Source organism: Triplophysa rosa, linkage group LG16 (assembly GCF_024868665.1).
Source record: "Triplophysa rosa linkage group LG16, Trosa_1v2, whole genome shotgun sequence".
NCBI classification, from domain to species: Eukaryota; Metazoa; Chordata; class Actinopteri; order Cypriniformes; family Nemacheilidae; genus Triplophysa; species Triplophysa rosa.
Genome location: NC_079905.1, coordinates 9,099,134 through 9,120,995, shown reverse-complemented (window position 1 = coordinate 9,120,995; position 21,862 = coordinate 9,099,134). Strand labels below are relative to the sequence as shown.

Genomic DNA, 21,862 nt, shown 5'->3' with positions numbered 1-21,862 from the left:
ACATTTAACAAAATTGCTTATAATTAAATACAGTATGTGAGATTTTTCTCTTTGTGTTAATTCTAGACCATTTATCCAAAGGTGCCTTAGACTTTCACCCCATGTTGCGGCAAAGTACTAAAATGAGTATTTAGCCAACAAAATTCTAACATTCTGGCAAGCGCTCATTCCACTAACCTGTGTAGCCTACCAAAATAACAGCATACAAGCAAACATAATACCATCAGAACAACAAAGGAGCTCTTCCCCGGCCTCCAGGGTGCTGTGGGAAAATTACAAATGAATACGTCAATGCAATCAAATAAAACTGCAATTAGTCATAGTGCAGTGTTAGCAACATTGCTTTAAGAAAGCCAGAGAATATGGATATTTGTCTACGTTTTTTAAATAGCACAGGTAATGTTGAATTGAATGTCATTAAGAGAACACAGGTCTGAACACATTTACAGTTCCCTTCTAGGACATTAATACCACCACATTGGGTCATTTTAAAGCATTATTCAATTCGAACACTCACATATCTCTTAAATATTTATAAAAAAAAGCATCTATGATGTTAACATCATAGAAGAGCATTTCCTATGCATTCTTTTATGTCAAAACTTCTTGTCAGATGGACTTTGCGTTATGAGAACTCACTTTGATGCACATTTATTGGCTTGTTATGCATATATAAAATATTTTTTAGGGATCACTGCACCTCTATTTTGTGCATCCCAGATGTTATATGAAGCCGTTACGTATGGGTCGAACGTCTGAGACAGGTTTTATGCAACCCATATGCACGGAGAGAGGGAGGGTAAATTAAGTCATACTTGTAAGCAAAACTTCAGTACCCAGAGTCCTTCAGAGGAGTGAAAAAATCCAGACATAAGAATCTACGGAGGCCCGGATGCCCCTGTCGACAAGGCACGTCTCAGCCTTCTCTGACTAGATAACTACGAGTTGGTTTGCAGAGGGCGAGAAACGGCGCAGAACGGCGCTCATTCCAATTACTCGCGCTCGCTCCACTCCCGGGGCGCTCCGGTGTTCAAACTGCGGTATCCTTGCTGCAGTTTGAGTTTTTATCAGAGGCGGTGACAACAACTCGCAATTTTTCCTTTTTTCTATCTGCATAGCTTTTTCTTTTTTTCTTTTCTTTTTTTTAAAGCCAGATGCTGAACAGCCTGTTTGGCGTCGCGAGACAGAAGAGGATCGGGATGACTAAAACCTCCAACCAACATACATAAATAGTATTTTAGAGACTTTCTGCGTATAGGATGCTGCATGTCAAGAGTGGTATTATTACCGAATGTTCTGCGATCCAGCCGCGACAAGCCTGATGAGCGCGTGAGAAGCGCAGCACCACAGCTGCAGCAGCGCGGAGCTCGGCGCCTCCCGGTGAGTGCGCGGCGTCTGGCTTCGCAGCCAACATTTGCATAGTCTTTCCTTGCGCCGCGCCGCATTTCACGAGGGTTTGTGTTTTCTATTGAAGGAATTTTTATTAACCTCATCGCTGCCATTCATTGAGCTCGCGATAGGTCACTCATTCACACACGCGGGCGCGCGCGCACACATCATACATAGATTAGCCTACACTCACCTACATTCCAAACGTTTTTGTATGAGTCATGTTATACATTGTAAATATATAATGTTTTCTGCGCGTAAATTATTCATTGTCATTTAAACAACAATATACATGTTTTGTTATATGAAAGCTTTGTAATAATTGAGATTACTTAACTCGTTTTTTTAATGAAAATATGCACCGTTTCAATTGACTCATACATATAGTGTGAAATACGTATGCGTCGGTAAAACACAGCAAGCATAAATGTGCCCATCAATTATGAAATATTGATGGGTGATCATAAGTGGCTGCTGACTGACGGCATGTATGAGCGTCTGATACGTTTGCTGATAATTATGGGGAGACGACAACAGCCTCGCGCTTCTGCCTGGAGCTCGCCAATGACTCCACTTTTGATTAGTCTGGCTAATTATTCAGCTCTCTCTCTCCCTCTCTCTCTTTTATGCAGCATTGTCATCACAAGGCAATTAAAGTTAGTTTTTTTTACTGATGTCCTCTGCTGCTTGACAGTGGGCAATGATGAGCAATGCAGTGGCGCGTTGGCGCAAGTCTTTCGACTCTAGCTGTGCGCGCGACGGCGGTGCGTAATGTGGAGATGTTTATGTTGTGACAGTCGCGATTATTCACAGCACACGCCAAGAACGTAAAAAAACATGCGCGCTGCTCTGCCCCAAACACGCACATAGTGGCATTACGCAAACGCGGATGTTTCTGGGGATAAGTAAATGTTCTGTTCTTCTGTATCCATATGCCGTGTTGTCATGGAGACTGACAGATAACCATATAGTGACCCGCGAGGAGGCTATCATTTGATATAATGCGCATTTAAATGTTATTTAGTCTATATAATATTTAGGATGAACTGTATGGGTTTGTGACTTTATACGTCTATATGGAATCATCAGGTTATGTTGAAAGGGTTGGGGAAAAGGGGGTAGGCTAGTCTGTGTATGTGTTACCGTGTCCACCTGTCACAAAGTGTTGGCCAACCTTATAGCTCTGGTCTCCATGGCAACCTTTATTCTGTGAAGTAAGCTTGGTTTCCCACAACAGCTGGAAACCTCTGATTGGCAGAGCGGAGACATAGCATAAAGTAAAACTGACCTTGGCCACTGCTTTCAGATCTATATCCTATAGCCGTTCTAAAGAAAACACTAAAGAAACATACAAAAAATATCCCTGCAGATATATTCATGTTGATATTTAGATTTATCCCTTTGCAGATTTTTTTATAGGATTTATCCAATTTTCTGGAGCTTGGCACCCAAAAAAACACTGAGTGAATCTAATGTCTCACACAACACATACTTATCGAACAAGCCTTATACGCAGAACTTCTCTCTTTCCTGCACTTTTTTATTCCCTCTGTGACTGGCTGTAGCTTGTTTTTGGAGAAATTTGCACCTCTGACCCTAAGATCCTCGGGCAGGGAGAAAGGGAGAGGCATTATGTTGCAGGCTGCTAAGTTTATCCACATCAGTGTGTGTGTGTGTGTGTGTGTGTGTGTGTGTGTGTGTGTGTGTGTGTGTGTGTGTGTGTGTGTGCGTGGCGTGTGTGTGTGTGTGAACACAAGACACAGAGAACTTGTGCATAAGGAACATGGAGTTGGAGAGAGAGAAGGCGAGAGAGAGTATCCAGGGGTTCTGTATACCTGGCTGGATTCTGTGTCTCTCAGTAACGAGCCAACTCTAACAAGAGACAGAAGCAGCTCAATTATTAAAGAGTGAGAGAAAAAGAGAGGAGAAAAAAACAAGCTAGAGACGAGAAGCAGCAGTGAAGCGATATATCACATAAACAATATCTCAAGCATGCTGTGAGATACACACCACAACATACAGTATATGTAACAAATGCTCACACCATCCGTCTTTATACTTCATCTTACACTAGCAATTTATGAAGTTCTGTGTTCATGCTGTTGATAGAGTAGACTTTAATTGTAGAGATCAGTTGCATGGTAATGATATGTACCTGGCAGTCAATCGGAGCACCGTATTAGGAGTTCAAAGGTTGTGTGTTTTATTTCCAGGGAACATACATACGGATAACAAACATTTAATTTGAATCCACTGTAAGTTAGGATAAAAGTGTCTGTCAAATGCTTAAATGTAAATGTTACATATTTGTCAATGCTAACTTGATTTCTCTCTCTCTCTCTCTCTCTCTCTCTCTCTCTCTCTCTCTCTCTCTCTCTCGTCTCTCTTTTTCAGGTAACAAACTGCCTGGCTGAAGATTGCCATGGAAACATGCAGTTTGAGAGTGAGATGAGAAATGATTGAGAGAATCAATGTCTAAGGTAAGCGTGAGTTTTTGTTCCATACATCCGTTTAGGTATTCGGGACAGCCTGTTCCAATTTACTCATTGTTGTCAATGATCTACTTTAAGTGTTTTCCTACTAAATGAAAGATTTTAATATTACCAGGGTTTAAGTTTAAATGTTTATACATTTAAAAAATACAGGATGAAGTATATTTGAGACATTTACGTTATTTTGTTTGTTTGACATATTAAAAGACTAGACAATTTTCTCAATAACGAATTTAAACACCAGAAACGTTTAGATTCACTGTGGTTTTGATTCATGAATTTAATACAAAGGTCATTAATTTATTTTAAACCAATAAATAGTTCAAATAATAACAATAATAATAGAACAGAACAGAATGAGGAGCAGGAAAGGAAAGTTGCATTTTCTACAGAAATTGTATTATTTGGTTTTTTTAAAGGGCCATCATTTTATTTTATTTATTATTATTATTATTATTGTTATTATTATTATTAACTACAGAATACAGTAATAGCAGAGAGCAACCATTTAACTGAAACGTAATCTCAGTTATTTTGTAAATATTGCTGAAGTATAGTCCTTCAAATTTATAACTTAATTCAATATTTTCTTGATTCACAAATGTTTATGACTTTTATGAAGTCATTATGTTTGTAAAGAAGCTACAGTCGAACAAAATATTATTTAGACACCTTCAACATTTCTTACATTATCACAGTTTATTCGCTATAGAAAATGGTAATAAAATATGACAAGAACTCTGAGTTAAACTGTGTCAGAACAAATTCATCTTTTTTATGTCAGATAACTTTGATAGAAAGGTACATGTAATGGATTAGGTTGAATAGCTGTCAGCTGTTACATTTAAAGGGATAGTTCATCCAAAAATTACAAATCTGTCATCAGATATTTGGAAGAATGTTAGTAATTTTCAGTTCCGGGACATTATTGACTACCATAGTAGGAAGAATTAAATGGTAGTCAAAGGTGCCTGAGAACTCTTTGTTTTCCTAAATTCTTCAAAATATCTCATTATGTGTTCAACAGAACAAAAAATACAATATTTTTCCTACTATGATAATGGATGATGTCCCAGAACTGAAAATTGCTAACATTCTTCCAAATATCTTTCTCTGTGTTCATTGGAACAAAGAAATTTATGCAGGTTTGAAACAATTTGAGGGTGAGTAAATGATGACATTTTTGGATGAACTATCCCTTTAAGTACACAATTACATAATACTAATTTAGGGCAGCCAAATACCAAGCAATGCTTAGTTTTGTTCAGTCTGTGGTGTAAAAAGGTCGCATCAGTAATTATAGAAAAAACACTTAAGAAAAACTTGGTCAGGTCTGAATAATTTGGCCCCAAATCTTTATCAATTTTACTGGCACTCAACCTTATGAAGAATATTTGGGCATAATTTGTCTCAATTTACTCTATTTTCCTATCCTCACTTAAATAAATGAACTACAATGTGCTGCACCCACTAGTAAAAAGTATATATCTGGTGTCTGAATAATTCTTGGTTTATCACTGATGATAGGTTGCAAATAAAATTGTTGTAGTTTTGTCATTAATGTACTCTTGTTCATAGTATAAACTGTCTGAAACATAATGGAACAATGTAAACAATGCTTTAAAGTTACAGCACATATGTTCTGTTCCTGTAGCTCAAATCATGGGTTTGATTCTTAGGATACATAGCAGTAGGCAATGGGTTCTCATCTAACATTCTCCACGAGGTCGTAATCGATTTGGCGGTCAATTTGGTTCCTTCCTAACAGTACTGTATTCTTTCAGAATAATATGGTGTTAAGGCATGCTGCTCTGTTAATGAAACCAAGATCAAATTGGTCCCAGAGCTGAATTCACATGTGACCTCAGCTTTCCCACACATGACTGTGGGTGTTGGTGTGTCAGGCAGCAAGCTCAAAACACCTGTTTACCCTCCAGGCTACTCTTGTACAACTCGTGACTTGTGTGGTGCTGTTGATTCTAATTGAATTATACATAGGAAAATAATAATAATTCACTAAATTGAAGTACAAATTGTAGTATTAATTAGGAATGACGTTTTTATTAATTGTGATAATTGAACCTCAAAAAGGTGCAATAAAAGTAGTAGCTGCGTAGAGAGGAAAAAACAGCGAGCAGTCTCAAGCTTAATTTTTTAAAAGTTGTATTACTTTCAATATAACACTATCTTATCTATCTATCTATCTATCTATCTATCTATCTATCTATCTATCTATCTATCTATCTATCTATCTATCTATCTATCTATCTATCTATCTATCTATCTATCTATCTATCTATCTTCCATCCATCCATCCATCCATCCATCCATCCATCCATCCATCCATCCATCCATCCATCCATCCATCCATCCATCCATCCATCTCCTTTCTTTTCCTCACCTTCAGACTCTGTTGCAGACTGTCTCACCCTCCCCGTTTCTCTCTTTCCTGTTCTCCCTCTCTCTTGCACTCTCTCTCCCTCTCATACTCTCTCTCTCTGTCTGCTGGAAGTTAATGAGCCCAGCTCCCCCTGGGGAACACACACTTCCTCTGCCAGAGACAGGGAGAGAGAGACAGAGAAGAGAGCGAGTGAGATTACACAGTGCTGAGAGAGTGAGCGAGCGAGAGACATAGCAGAAAGTGAGAGATTGTGGGTAAGAGGAGGGGTTCTGTGGGGAGATAAGGGAGGAAGAGCGAGCGAGCAAGAGAGAGAGAGAAACACAGAAGAAAGTGAGAGAGTGGGGGAAGAGCTGAGGTACTGAGGGCCGATAAGGGAGGAGAGAGAGAGAGAGAGAGAGAGAGAGTAGGAGGGAGTGGAATTTTCTGGTCATGATGATAGAGGGATTGTACAACAGAAAGATGGATGAGTGCACTATACACTCCCATCCTGAACGAGAAGGCGAGAGAGTTAGTCCATGGAAACAGAGAACGTGAGAGAGGGATTCAGAACAAGAGAATTAAGGCTGTGCGGTTTAAAGAGAAACAGATGCGTTTGAATAAAGCCCAGCACATTTGCCGTGTGAGAGAGAACAGGAGAAAAAGTCTTGGGAACATCTGCAGTATGTGCATACTTGTGCCGACAAACAGAAAGAAGGAGCGTATGTGTGTATTCTGAAGCAGGTCTTAACATGCTGTCAGTGTCTAGAGTTGGAATGTGCACAAGGCAGCCATTGTTGTTTAAACAGCCAGCCAGCAGCTCTTCTCCTTGGCAACCGGCTCTGCAGCAGCGTCTCCCACGGCAACAGTGGAACAGGGGTGCTGGGGGGGAGTCAGGAAGTCAGGGCCGCAGTGGAGAGGCCCCTCTACAAAACACTGGCCTCAAGGTCTAACACAATATGTGCGAGAGTGTGCGTCTGCCATAGCTTTGGTACTGTTGTGTGTAGGATGTGCGCTGAACATCCATATGTCTGCATGTATAGGGTGTGTGAAAGAGCTGGCGGGTGAGAGAACGCCTATGCTTTAGACGCAATCCAGTGATGGATAGGAGTGGAGGAGAGGTGTGTGAAAGATGCCAGCTTGATGTGCGGAGAGAGAAATCAAAGTTTAGGCTGATTGGTTGATGAGCAAAAGGAGGGGAATAGGGTTTGAATAAACAAAAACGTAAGAGGCAGATAAATATTATAGGTTGCAGAGAAAGAGGGGAAGGTGTGGATGGAATGAGTGAGTTTCACTCACCTCTCTCACACACTTTTGTTGGATGGCTGTTTCCAGCTGGTGCTGCGGTCATATGACCCAAGAGAGGGGTGGGAGGTCAGATCGGTGTAGTCTTTGCTCCTCTCAAAATAACCTTACCCTAGTGCAAAAACAGGGAACTAAATAGGGTTTGAAGCTATTAAAATATTAATTGTTTTCCATTTTTAACAAATAGTGTGTGAAAGGAAGTGCTTAACCTTCACAAAATCCTGATAGTCAATCTCGGGGTCAAATGAAATATTCTATTATTTGTTTCATTTTTTATGAATTTTCACAAGGTTTTCTATTCTTGAAACCCAGCAACCAAACTATTGTCCACTGTAAAAAGACATGGTTGGTTCAACTTAAAAAAATAAGTCACCTGGTTGCCTTCAAATGTTGGGTTACAAATATTAGTCAACACAACGAGTTTGCATCAAATTCATTGCGTTAACTAATATGTTTAAGTTGAATTAACTCAAAACTTTAGGGCAATCAGGTATCCTGTTTTTGTTTGTTGGAACAACAAAAACAACAATTTGTACAGTGTTGTCTATAAAAATACAGTCTAACTATGAACATCAACACAAAAAAGGTGAAATAATGCTGACATGGCGAAATAAAATCAGAAATTATTCGGTAGAATATATTATGCTTTTGGTCATAAGCTTTACTGTAAAAAAATCCATAAATAATTGTAATATTCTGGCAGCTGGGGCGTCAGAAAAAAATAGTAAAATGACATGTTTTTCATGTTGTTTTACACCCCACCTATCTACCTAACTTTTGCAGTCAATATTCTGTAATTTGCCTTTTTTTAACTGTAACATAAAACCATATATTCAGTGTTCAGTTGAGCAGATTTTGTCAAAATTGTGATATTAATATATATTTTAATATTTATACGATATTATGACATATAATATGATATGTTCAAATGTGGCTATCGTTCATAAAAAGTACATTTTATGTTTTAAAATAGTTTATAACTATGAGTAACATAGCATAATTAGAACTTATCAAAAACTCACGTGATTTGTGCTTTTAAATATTTATAAATGCAGTGCAACAGTGTCCCATGCAATTTGTCAGTAACGGGAAAAGACAAGCAATAGAGGTAATATACGTAGGTGTCTGTGTGTCTTTATGGCTTGGCCAAGTGCAAAAGTCTCTTGTGATGAAGATTATTAGGAAATTCCTCCAGCTGGGGACAAGAGTGTTCAAGTAATAGAAAGTGAAAGAGAAAAAAGTAGTAGGACAGAGAAAGTGGCAGGACAGAGAGAGAGAGAATTTTAAGAGTCCTTTATTACAATAAAACACACCTTATCCACACCGTAGACTTCTACACACTACAGCTGTTCACAAACCAACAAAAATACAACAAAAGTGTGAAAAAGTAATTTTCTTTAACAACTCTACACAAGACTCCGTTTCTGCACCAAGTAGAGAGACAGCAAGAGAGAGGCTGAGGAGAAGTGACTGAGAGGTTACAGAGAGGAAAAGGAAGAGATTGCATGAGATATTGAGAATGCAGATGAGGAGGAGGAACAGAGTTTGAGGAAAGGAGAGCTTAAGAATGATTGAGGCAGAGTGAAAAGCAGAGAAGGGAAACCAGAGAAAAGACAAAGTGTGTGTGTGTGTGTGTGTGTGTGTGTGTGTGTGTGTGTGTGTGTGTGTGTGTGTGTGTGTGTGTGTGTGTGTGTGTGTGTGTGTGTGTGTGCGTGTGTGATGACAGCTGTGTTTCTGCAGAGTGTCACTGTGTGTCTCAGTGGATCTTATGACCCACTTCTACCTCTCTCTCGCTCTACTTCCCCAACACTCTCTCCCCATTTTCTCTCTCACCCTGTCTTGCTCTTACTCTGTTCTCTCTCTCTCTCTTTCTTTCTCTCTCTCTGTCACTCGCCCTCACACTGTCAGGGCTGCTGCCTGTATCTTAGCAACAACTGCACTCTCATTTGAACTGAGTGAGTGCTTTTCCCTAACACACCCACTGACACACAAACACACACTTGTGTAAACACACACAAGCACTTCTTTGCACTTGTGTAAACAGGCAAACATCCCTTCACAAACACTTGTGCAAACATACTTACATATATATGCACTCAAAAAAAGTTGGAAAAGAGATACAGACCGGACCATGCATTTCTGTTTGTGTATGTTGCTCTGCGTCTGAAAATGTGTTAGTCCTTAAAGTTTTGTTCTATCTGGCATAAATTAAGTTTTAAACAGTTGTGGGAGGAGTCTAATGTCCTGTCAATCATTTTCCAAGCATATTTAAGCAACCGCCTTCCAGCTGCCCACCTGTCTTCTGACAGCTCTTCCGGCATCCTCCCTTGAGCAAAACTGATTTAATTTGATTAAATTCAGTAATTTGAGTCTCTGGGCCGAGCTCCTCCTAAAACAGCAAGCCAGATTAGTTTAACAATGTCATTTATGTGTGCTTACTGTAAGCACCTCTCTACACCTGACGTGATTGGCTACGATTTTTGTGAGATTAAAACAAAATTCCATTCTGAGCATGCTCAGATTTCTTATTGCTTGTTTTGTGCTGTGATGATTGTTTACAGCATGGTTTATTATGGCGATGGACGGGTGGCCATCAGTGTAGCCTGTGATTGGACTGTGAATCTAGATGCAGCTATCTGATTGGTTAGCCGTTACCAGCTGTTTGGATCCTCTGGGGAGCATTGCCGCAGTTAAAAGAGAGAATGACAGAACGTGTAAAGGGCTGAATAAGAAGAAAAGAGGCAAAGAGGGGAATCTGCAGTAAGAAGTCTAATACAGACATTAAGGGATCGATTAGGGGCAGAGTCTGAGGAAGAGAGGGAGCTAGTGCCTAAATTAATGATAATGAGAGTATAACAGGGAGAATATAAATATAATATGTAAAATATCACAAAATAAATGAAATTGTACTTAACACTCACCATTTACATCAAGCTTTAGGGTTTGCTCAAACAGGTGGAATTTCCCAACTTGGGTATTATTTAACTAGTCTACCATATGCCGTTGAAATGAAATACACAATTATTTATCACACAAAGCAGACCACTATTAGCTTTACTCATTTCTACTTCACACACACTTTGACTTAATCCAGCTCACTAGTCTGTCCTGGCAGGCAGATATGTGATGGTGCCAGAACTGTGAGAGAAGAGTAGGAGAAGCTCCAGACATCGAATCTCTCTCAAACGCTGAGGAGGAGGAATGTTTGTGAATATCTGTTTGAACGATTCTGTCTGTGTGTGAGAGAGAGCGTTTGTGCGTGTGTGACTGTAATTAAAGTACTGTACTGCAGTTGCGCTCATTCCTGTCTTGTGAGACTGATGCTTAATTAATGAGTGGTATTAATTAGAGTAAGAGAAAGAGACAGAGAAAGGAGACAGAATACAACTTTATAAAAATTACAGAGACAGAATATGAAAGATCTAAATAGTAGATTTGTTTATGTGCATCTGTCTTATGACAGCGTTGATATGAATCTAATACAAAACTGGCTTAGAACAAAAAATGATGCAAGTATACTAGAACCACTAAGATTCACAGCTGTTCCGATATAGGCCTAATCACAGGATTTAGCTGTCAAATATCTTTAAATAATCTGTGACAGTTGTCAATGGCAACGCTTTAAAATTGACCTGTCATCTGGGCAATTTATTTCATTCATGCAGAGGTACTTTTTTTGTATAACAATTGCGCGTTCTCGCTTCAAGTAAACGTCACTTTAAGAATGACTTTAGAAGTCAGGTTTAGAATGATTGGAATTATTGATTTAATATAGATGTGTAATAACTGGGATGATGCATCATTAGGTCATATTCAACAAGTAAAGCCTTTCAGAACAAAGACAAGATCCATATTTTTTGTGTCCCCTTCGGGCCCATCAAGGTTTATTTTGCAAAATTAACCTGGTGATTGTACACTGATGAACTATCTTATATAGAGCATTTGAAAGATTATGGCATATTTATGTCATATTTCACTTCCACTATCCTGTATGGAATAGAGCTTGTTTGGTTGTGACGTTTCCATGATAAAGATTTGTAGAATTTAATGTTGTATGCTCTGTCAGTTCATGATGTCACGTCATCAATAAATGGCAGTTTGTTGATATAAATACTTTCCCACATTTCCCAGAACTATGGTAGACGTAGAAAAACCTAGCAATATATAAAAAATAGAACCTACTTTTTTTTAGAAATGTAAAAAAGAAAAACTTAAAACATAGTTTAAGCTTAGTAAACAAAATGTCTTAGTTTGAAGTAATTCAAATGATTTCAAGCAATCAATGCTAACTTCTTTACCTGAATTAATCTAATATCTGTTGCAGATACGCGATATAAAATACAATGCAATTCAGTCAGACTGACTTGCGGAAAGGATTATGTCTCCTGTTATGTATTTCTGTGCAACCCAGTCTTAAGGCAGTTCGTGGCGTAGGCACAAAATTTGAGACGTTAAACCGAGGTTCTGACACCCTGTGGTCATTAAAGATCCCATAGGGGTGTAACCCCGGTGTCCTGGCCAGATTCCCTCCACTGGCCCTTGTCAAACATGGCCAATGAATTGGCTCTATCTCTCTCTCCACATATAGCTGGTGTGTGGTGAGCGCACTTGCGCCATTGTACTGTGGCTGTCGTTGTATCATCCAGGTGGATGCTGCACACTGGTGGTGGTTGAGGAGAGACCCCCTCATATGATTGTAAAGGTTGTACAGCAATACACATTAAAGCGCTATATAAATGCCTCATTCATTCATTCAAATCAAAACAAAACAAAACAAAACACACGAATGAGATCGTATGGAAATAGGAATTCACACAAATGAACCACCTTGTAAAATAGGTATGAATACCCATCAGATTGCGTTGATATATATTTATACTTATGAAAGATATCCCGTATTAAAATGCTTTAGATTGAAAGTCGTGCTGGGTGACACGAATTAATAGATTACAGTTTGTGACAATATCACAAATTCCCTTGAGACTGTGTTGTTCTGTGAGGTGTATAATCAGCATGTACAAAGACAAGAAAACCCGAGAACTGACTCAGGAGGTCAGATAAACAATAAATGCCAGGCTTGTTTTTACCACTTATAGTGGTGTCAGGAAGACTATGACTAGTGCTGTAGTCAGCATCACAGGATGTGGCCATAGAAGAGGATTTGAGAAACACTTTAAACAGAAGAGAAGAACACCTTCAACTTACACATAGTTTCCAGACCTTTAAATTCAAACAGGAACTCGCAGCTTTCACCAAAATCCTTACGTTCTTTTGCCAACCCATTGAAAGACCTATGCAAGGACCCCCCTGCTTAGTCAGACATAAGAAAGTTGCAGTTTAACACACATTAACAACAAAATCTAATGACAAAGAAAACCTTTCTTGTAAAGCACATAGATTCTATGTGTATCATATAATGTAGAGAAGTTCATTGATGAGACACAAGAAGTTCATTGATTTTTAGTGTTGTTTTGTTGCTATTGGCACTGGTGCTTTAAACATGTGGATGGTTTTAAGCGAAGACAGAAGCATTTGGTGTGCAGTTTCTGGGGAAGTATCAGAAACCTGGCTGTTGAGTGAAGGTCACGAGCCTTCCAGAACACAACAAATGAATTGTTCTGAAGAATAAACAGACAGCAGTGCATTTAGACCTACAAAAAAATCTCTGAGAACCTGTGAGGAGAGATCAAAACAGGGAGCAGGCACTGTTAAAATCTGAGAGAATTAAAGTATTTTGTGTGAGAAAGTGTGGGCCCAACTGGCAATATAGGCTCCAGAAGGCACTTGATTGTAACTATTTTGTATAGGGCATTATTTTGTTTTATATATTGACGAAATGATCAAATTGAGTGGAAAAGTGAAGTTTCAGCATTACTAACAGTGAAATGAAGGATTGTGGAGACCACCCATACAGAAATCTGATATATATGACCATCTAGAATTTACAATATAATGTAAAATACATAATGTGTGATATGATGTAACATGACACGTATGTGACCTTTTTATATCTGTGAAATGTGTGCGTTCAGGAGTATGTTTTACACATTTCCCTATATACATTTAGGTTCACTGTTTTTTAGCAAAAAATCAGTTTTTACATCTGTAGATGTTGAATGTCTGTTTGTCTCTCTAAAAGTGTCTTCAAAAAAGCAAGTGTGGCAGCTTGTTTGGCAATATGTACTGTAGCACATGTTTCTGGTTCGCTCACTCGCTTTCTCTCTTTCTGCACTTTTCTTATCGTTGCCAGTTAGTAATACAAACCATGTGGGACAGACTCAGAAATGGATAGAACTGTATTGTGCATGTGTGTGTCCAGTCCCTGGACTTACTTAAATCACTACAATGTTTATCTCAAGTAAAGCGGAATTCTTAAGTGAATAGTTCACCCAAAAATTAAAATGCTGTCACCTATTAACCCTTATACTCTTTTAGTCCTGTAGTCCCAATTTTCCTTTATCTGTGAAACAAAACATATAAAGTTAGGCAGAATGTCCGAGCTGTTATCTTCTATGCAAAAAGCGGATTTTGTCTTGCTCCAAAAAGGTACTTAAAAAGTATCATAGTCCATATGTTATTCATATGCTACAGTTCAAGCCTTTCTTTGTTCTTCACTTAAAGCTTTTTTAGGACTTCATAACAATTGCAATGTAGAATATGTATAGTTGTCCTGTTTTGATCTTTTTGTAATTCTTGTTCATCTACCTGTAAGGAAAACAAAAAAGTCATTTTTCAGCAAGATCTTGATCATTATATTTTAATACATTGTTCCATTTTACCCATAATTGTCCTATTTTAGCTGTTCTTCAGACCACTTAAAGATCTATTATCCATCTATCATATTCTGCAGGAACTTTCCAGCCTTTAATACCCCTCCTTTTGTCCCTCTGCTGCCCCCTGCTGCCATATCCTAACTCTAAATTGTTTAGGGATTCTTTCTTCTGCAGTGTCTTAATTTGTGTTTAGCTGATGGTGTGTTTGGAGTTGTTATGTGTAAACATAATTTGTAAGCTTGAATGATAAACTCTTCAAACCTCTCTTTAAACCTTTTTACCTTTGTTATTGGATATTTTATAATTTTATTTTATTTTTCAAATGTAATCAAAGGTTTATCTGCCAACCAAATTAGTTACAATGTAGACATTTTTTGGAACCTTCAAAGCCGTTTCCTCCATATTAAATGTTTAAATTTCTGTCATTTCATGTTTTGCACATTTAATAATTAAATAATGTATCACATAATGTGCACATCAACATGGCCTAATGACACATGCCACATGTAATGGAACAGAAAAAATTATGTTTCTGATTTTCATTCCTAAATCAATAGAGATTGAGATACTTGAGTATTGAGGGGGATCACAGACAACAAACAAACTGTGCTAGAGTTTGGTAAATACATTTCTAGGATTGCACTGCAGTGCTTTTTAAAATGCTTTTAATTGCTAAATCAGTTGCATATCCACTGAGACATATGTTGTATTGCCATAGTGAGGCCTGCAATCCATTGGATTGGAAAGGAAAACTACGTAACCATGGTTACCGTTCCACTCATATTCTATTGCCATGGTTACAACTTTTCTCTAACTGTATCGCCATAGTGACAAATGTCCTTTCGCCCACAGGGATAACACAAAGCATGGCCACAGCAGCAGACATGGTAAGAACAACTGCAGTTATTTCAACAGCATTTCAGCTGTGTTGTTGTACAGTATGTTTGCATTCCTCATCTCTTTTGTTTTTTTCCCTTTATCTTCAAAATACTACTGGACAATATTTGCCTCTGGACTGCATTCCTGAAAACTGGGGACCCCAAGACTGTGTGAAGCCTGGAGGTCCAATTTATTCTGGCCAAGAACAACATAATGAGAGGGAAGAGTGTACTCAAACAGCCTTCCTGCTAAACAAGACCCTGTCCACATTTAGAATTCACAAGAAACCTTCATATAAACATAAACACAAAGATCCTGATCTGCAACTTCGGGGGTAATGAGCCGACTTTCAGGTCGCCTGCGCTCTGGAGGTGTTCGTTTGGCTTGTGAGGCACTGGCTGACAAAGAATGCAGTGATGCTGAGGGTCCCTCTCCATGGGACGGCAATGAAGAGCTTGAGGGCATATCTGTAGGACCCTCTGGCTCTGATCCAGCTAGCTCACTACATTACAGTTTTTTTTCAACACCCTCTTTGGCTAATGGCCTGCAGAACCACGAAGACCAGTTTCGACGTAGGGCAAGGAGACGCAGGCATACAGAATGTGAGGGGCAAATACACACACATGAACAAATGCACATGCAGCAAAACACACAACCACAAATTCACACACCCCAACAATCACATTCACTCACACAAACAAGCACACACCTGCAGCCTCACACACACATTCCAATGGATAACCACATGTGGATGGACACAAACACACTAAAACACAGGCCTACACAAAAGGGCATGTGCTCTCTTACAGACACTGGCTCCTCACTTGTGGAGCAGGACCCCTCTCTTATCCCAGAAGACTTGTCTTTACCTCCCAAGACTGAAACACACAAACTTCATGTTCAGTCAGCCCCTCTGTTGAACACCACCCTTTCCCCAAACAATCAGACACCTTCTCAATACAACCCTTCCTCTTTAGCAAAGGATGAGACAGAGCACAACTCAAAATGTCAGAAGCCAGAAATGGATCATACAACCAACCTTGATCACATTCGTATAACAGACCAAAGCACTGTTATGACCTCCATGGAGGCTGAGAGGAAGTACACCCTACGGAGCTCTGGTCGACCGCGTTTCCCCTGCCATCTTCGGAAATCATCCCGTTTACGTAGAGCTGCTGAGGATACTATGTTTAAAAGGGAACATGACCAAAAGGATGAAGAAGAGGAGGAGAATAGGATCTGGAAAACAGAGAATATTATGCCATTAGAGGAGCATCCTCCAGAGGTGGGTGTGGTTGCCTCAGCCTTTGAGGATTTATCACTGCCTGCCATTTCAACAGAAGTTACACAAAATCATAGCATGACAACAGAAGGACAGGGTATTGTTACTCAGCACATAGTTAGAGGAAAGCGACAGGGACGTTTTTTGGGTATGAGAAGGATTGTGGTGAAAGTAGCCAGAATACCTGTTCACATGAGCCGACGACAAAAAAGCTACAAGATATCATCTCTGGAGCCAGTGTGTTCGGGACCCCGTGGCGAAGGGGTCATAACAGGAGAGGGGGCCGAAGGGGGTGTAGGAGGTGATCCAGGAGCTAATATTCCCAGAGAGCCCACTGCTCTTCTCCGCATGAAAAACAATGGAAAAAGTGTGATGGTTATGTTTCCACCTGGAGAGCTGCCTGTTATTTTAAAGCGGCGCAGGGGGCGTCCCCCTAAACAGGCATTACCAGGGCAACCTGACATGCGTGAGACCAGAGTGGGAGCAGCCTGTGCTGCAGAGCCCAAAAAAATACGGAGGAAACGGACAGTAAAGCTACCATCCCCACAGCCATCCTATGTTAATGATACTAATGATGTTAAGGTAGAATATGCAGATGTTCTCTCCAAACTGGCCTTTTTGAACAGGCAACCTCCCAGCACAGGCCGCTGCTCACCTCCACGATGCTGGACCCCAACAGAACCTGAGACTTTCCACATACCACCAGAAAACCCATCTCTTTCCACTCTTTTGCACCGCCTCACGCGGTTCCGCAGGAGAGGAGGCCGTGCAGGCTGTATGGGTGGTAGGGGAGGGGGGGCTGCTGGAAATTCTGAATCCTTTAAGAGATCATTTAGTGACTTTTTTGAAACAATAGGCAAAAAGCGGAAAATTCCCACATCTGAATCAGGAACTCCCCGAAAAAGAGGTAAGGGGGTTGCTGGAGGAATCACTAGGGCAGCCTTAGCTGAGTCTTCACAAGGGGACAAGGTTAAAAAACGTCGGGCACGAAAGAATGGGGCATTAAAAAATGGTGCAACAGATCAAGACCAAGACTGGCAAAATGGTAACAGTGACTGGATAGGGAAAGATGACAGGGATATTTCTGAGAAAGCAAGTAGTTACCAGAGTTCTTGTTCCCCCCGCGGAGCTTTTCAAACCAGTGGGACTGGTAAGGGGGGAATGTATCACAGCCCTGGCATGAGAGGAGTGGGGAGAGGAGAGGAGTCTCAGGGAATGTTTGCAGGATACTTTCGTTCTCTACTTGATTCTGATGACTCCTCTGACTTGCTAGACATTTCTATGTCTAGTCCTGCTGGGCGCCAAGAAGGCAGTAAATTCACTCCAGGTTATGAGGGTGGAAGCCCGGGTACAGCCCATCGTTGGTCTCCTGCCTTTCCTAAAAAAAGTCCAAAAGGAAAGGCCTGTCTTGGGGAAGGGGCACCTTTACCATCACCTCAAACTCTGAGGAGCTCAACAACTAAGCCTTCATATTCATACAGTGTCTCACAAACTTCTCCCACCCCATCCTTCCCCAAATCCCCTGCACTCTTACTTTCCCGTTCGCCAAGTTCTCCTCATTTATCTGGAGGTTTTCCTCAATATCCACCTACTTATAGTGCTGGGGTCCCTCAAGGGGGAAGCATTTACCCCCTCCCTCAACAGCAGCAACAACAGCAAAGACCAAGTGACTGTACCTATGGCACAAAAAACACCACTCTTCCCTCTGCACAGTGTCAGATGGGTTATTCTAACTACCAGGGTTTGGTCAAGCGGAACTATAGTGGATATTCAGGCCAAACTCATTCAACCATACAGCGAGGAGACTCTGGCCCATCATCACCAGGAGGAAGTTATATGTCAATGTCAAAATCTAGCCCCTACTCCTTATCATCTTCTCCCCCTGAGGGTTGCAGACAATACACCTCCACAGGTCAGTGGGGATACAGACATGGAGGAAATAACTGGGGTGGTGATGCATATGGTACTAATCGGTTTCATGGTTACTCTGACTATGTGGTAGCTGGAGCAGGATCAGAATCCAAAGACATTCTTGACATCTCAAACTATACCCCCCAAAAAGCTAAACAGCGTCCATGCCCTGATACACTCTCTGAATCCTCCTCAGACTCATCTCATACTGGTGGGGGGGGTATGGGTGTTATGGGGGGAGCATTTCGCTCAAGGGATGTTCCTATGCCTGAGGGGCAGTCTAGCCTTTCAAGCCTGGAAAAGCTTATGCTTGACTGGAATGAGAATTCAGCAGGCCCTTCTTACAACTGGAGTCAGAATGTACTATTCCAAGGAGGGACAAAACCAGGTCGTGGTCGAAGAAAAAAGTCTGACACACACAATGAGAGGGAAGCATGTTCTTTAACCCCAGGATCACCTGCCAGCCCACCTATGCAAGGAGGGGGGCCAAAACGTAGTACTACAGGCAGTAGACAGCCTAGGGGAAGTAGAGGCAGGGGTGGATTTTCTCCTTGCCAAAGAGAGCGTCCCCCACCACCAAAAACAAAATCTCAAAAGCCTTCAGCACCATCAGGGACAGGGCAAATAGGTTCAGGGGGTGTATACCAGGAAGCATTGGATTACTACAGTGGAGATAGTAGCAGCATGTCACCCCTCAGCCATGCCCCGGAGTCCTGTGAATACCCCTCCCCATATTCTGCCCACACTTCTACTCCCTCCTCAGATGAGCGGTTTGCTCACGTCTATCCTCCTGATTCTGCCTGTGTTTCTCCCAGTTTATCAAATCAGTCAGATGTCTTAAAACAGTACCCTAAAGTTGGTCCCTCCTCACAGACTTATGGGCATGCTGCCAGAACTTTTAGCCCAACTGTCTCCCCAACCCCTCGCCTCTTACCACAGTGTGGTTCTGCCATGAGTCCACACCGTGTCTCAAAAGACCAGTTCTCCCAATATGATTCCCCCAGTTACAGTGGCTCTCCATGCTGGTATGGGCAAGGAGGAAGTGTTACTGACAGCCCTCAAAGCTATGAAGAACAGCGGCCACCAGCAGTCTCTTTGCCGTCTCACAAACGAGACATGTCATTGATGGCGTCTGGGATGAGAGTTCCATCCCATTCATCATATCCCTCCCCTTTACACAGAGGACCTACCATGTCAACTTCATGTATGAGTGGAACTATGGACTCTTCCCCTCAGCATGAAGAGATGGGTTACCATGGTAACTTGGACAGCTATGCACCCATTGGACAACGTTATGCACCGCAAACAGCTCGGGGAGGAGTTCTCTGCCAGCTTCTTGACCAGCCCAGTGATGAAGGTTTTACCGTCACTAGCCTGTAGTTGGAATTATCATGTCCCTAAACATTATCGTGTCCCTAAACAGGTGAGAGAAGATTTTATGGGGCAGATATTTAAATGTTTCACAATCATTTTTAAATAATAAATATGATATTAAATTAATTTAATATCTTAAAATATTATTGTTTTTGCATTAATAAACTGCTGGAGTTGCTGTAATTATTTTATAATGAGAAATGTTTTCAGAAAATATTTAGGTTAGCATTATCACATTCTATGTTGTGCTAACTTTTAAAATACACTTTTATGTATTAAGATTAACCCACATTTGACCATTGTTTTTATCTTTTTCCCTGACAGATGAATGGACGATACCCTTTTCATATTTTTAATCTTTTTTAAAGGATAACCTTTGGAAGGTACTTCCTGAGCTAGACTGAAGAGTTTCAGAGCTAAGGACTAAATAAAGACTTCTTCAGCAGTGACAATCAAGATCCAAATTTACACAGACAGACACAAAACATGCACTCACACACAAATAAACATACTTTTTTCCACAATGCATTCACATGTACTTTTGTGTAAACTTTCACATGCTGAATTCATCTGCAACTGCAAATGCACGTGCAAATAGACATCATTTCACAAACTAACATTGCTGCAGTTTGGGCTAGAGACTTTTCTACGGAAAGAATGGACACTGCTAGTACAATGAAGAAACCAATTTGCTGAAAAGCAGGGAACAGCATCCCTACAGAATGCTGCACATCTAAACCAATGTGAGAGAACACACAAAAGGTTTTGACAACATCCTGATCCCTTTTTCTCTGTATGTTTAGTTTCCAGGCCTCCTCTGATTGTCACTGAGGAGATAAATTACTTAATCCCTAAAAAGATTTGCTTCTTTCAACATATATAAATGGTGACTTCGCAAACTCTGCCCTTTTCTCAGTTTTGTTTTGTTTTTTTAGTTTTGTTTTTTAAAACAGCATTTGTACATAAGCTTCTCGAACCGTTCCACCACTTGAGGAGGTCCTGCTGAAGGAGACATGTTAAAGCAGCAATTTCACAAGTGTTTTAAAAAATGCTGCTAAACCACATAAGGGGGATATCAGTTTTTTGTGGCTTTAAATAATTCAGCTTGGGTTTGTGCAAGTACAGTTTAAGTAATCTTTTTTATCAGTGACTTGGTCTGGTTCCACAGGAATACAGGTGCTGGTCATATAATTAGAATATCATCAAAAAGTTGATTTATTTCACTAATTCCATTCAAAAAGTGAAACTTGTATATTATATTCATTCATTACACAGACTGATATATTTCAAATGTTTATTTCTTTTAATTTGATGATTATAACTGACAACTAATGAAAATCCCAAATTCAGTATTTCAGAAAATTAGAATATTTCTTAAGACCAATACAAAGAAAGGATTTTTAGAAATCTTGGCCAACTGAAAAGTATGAACATGAAAAGTATGAGCATGTACAGCACTCAATACTTAGTTGGGGCTCCTTTTGCCTGAATTACTGCAGCAATGCGGCGTGGCATGGAGTCGATCAGTCTGTGGCACTGCTCAGGTGTTATGAGAGGCCAGGTTGCTCTGATAGTGGCCTTCAGCTCTTCTGCATTGTTGGGTCTGGCATATCGCATCTTCCTCTTCACAATACCCCATAGATTTTCTATGGGGTTAAGGTCAGGCGAGTTTGCTGGCCAATTAAGAACAGGGATACCATGGTCCTTAAACCAGGTACTGGTAGCTTTGGCACTGTGTGCAGGTGCCAAGTCCTGTTGGAAAATGAAATCTGCATCTCCATAAAGTTGGTCAGCAGCAGGAAGCATCAGAAGCGTCTCGCCTGGGCTAAAGACAAAAAGGACTGGACTGCTGCTGAGTGGTCCAAAGTTATGTTCTCTGATGAAAGTAAATTTTGCATTTCCTTTGGAAATCAGGGTCCCAGAGTCTGGAGGAAGAGAGGAGAGGCACAGAATCCACGTTGCTTGAGGTCCAGTGTAAAGTTTCCACAGTCAGTGATGGTTTGGGGTGCCATGTCATCTGCTGGTGTTGGTCCACTGTGTTTTCTGAGGTCCAAGGTCAACGCAGCCGTATACCAGGAAG

General features: G+C 40.4%; 1 protein-coding gene across 1 annotated transcript; it reads left to right on the top strand.

Annotated features, from left to right (window-relative positions):
• Positions 1 to 606: 606 nt before the first annotated feature.
• Positions 607 to 21,497, top strand: ahdc1 (AT hook, DNA binding motif, containing 1). The gene is made up of 5 exons (XM_057354101.1): positions 607 to 1,380; positions 3,784 to 3,869; positions 15,189 to 15,223; positions 15,381 to 19,831; positions 20,107 to 21,497. The coding sequence occupies exon 4, from the start codon at positions 15,553 to 15,555 to the stop codon at positions 19,786 to 19,788; it is 4,236 nt and encodes a 1,411-aa protein (XP_057210084.1). The 5' UTR covers positions 607 to 1,380; positions 3,784 to 3,869; positions 15,189 to 15,223; positions 15,381 to 15,552; the 3' UTR covers positions 19,789 to 19,831; positions 20,107 to 21,497.
• Positions 21,498 to 21,862: the final 365 nt, after the last annotated feature.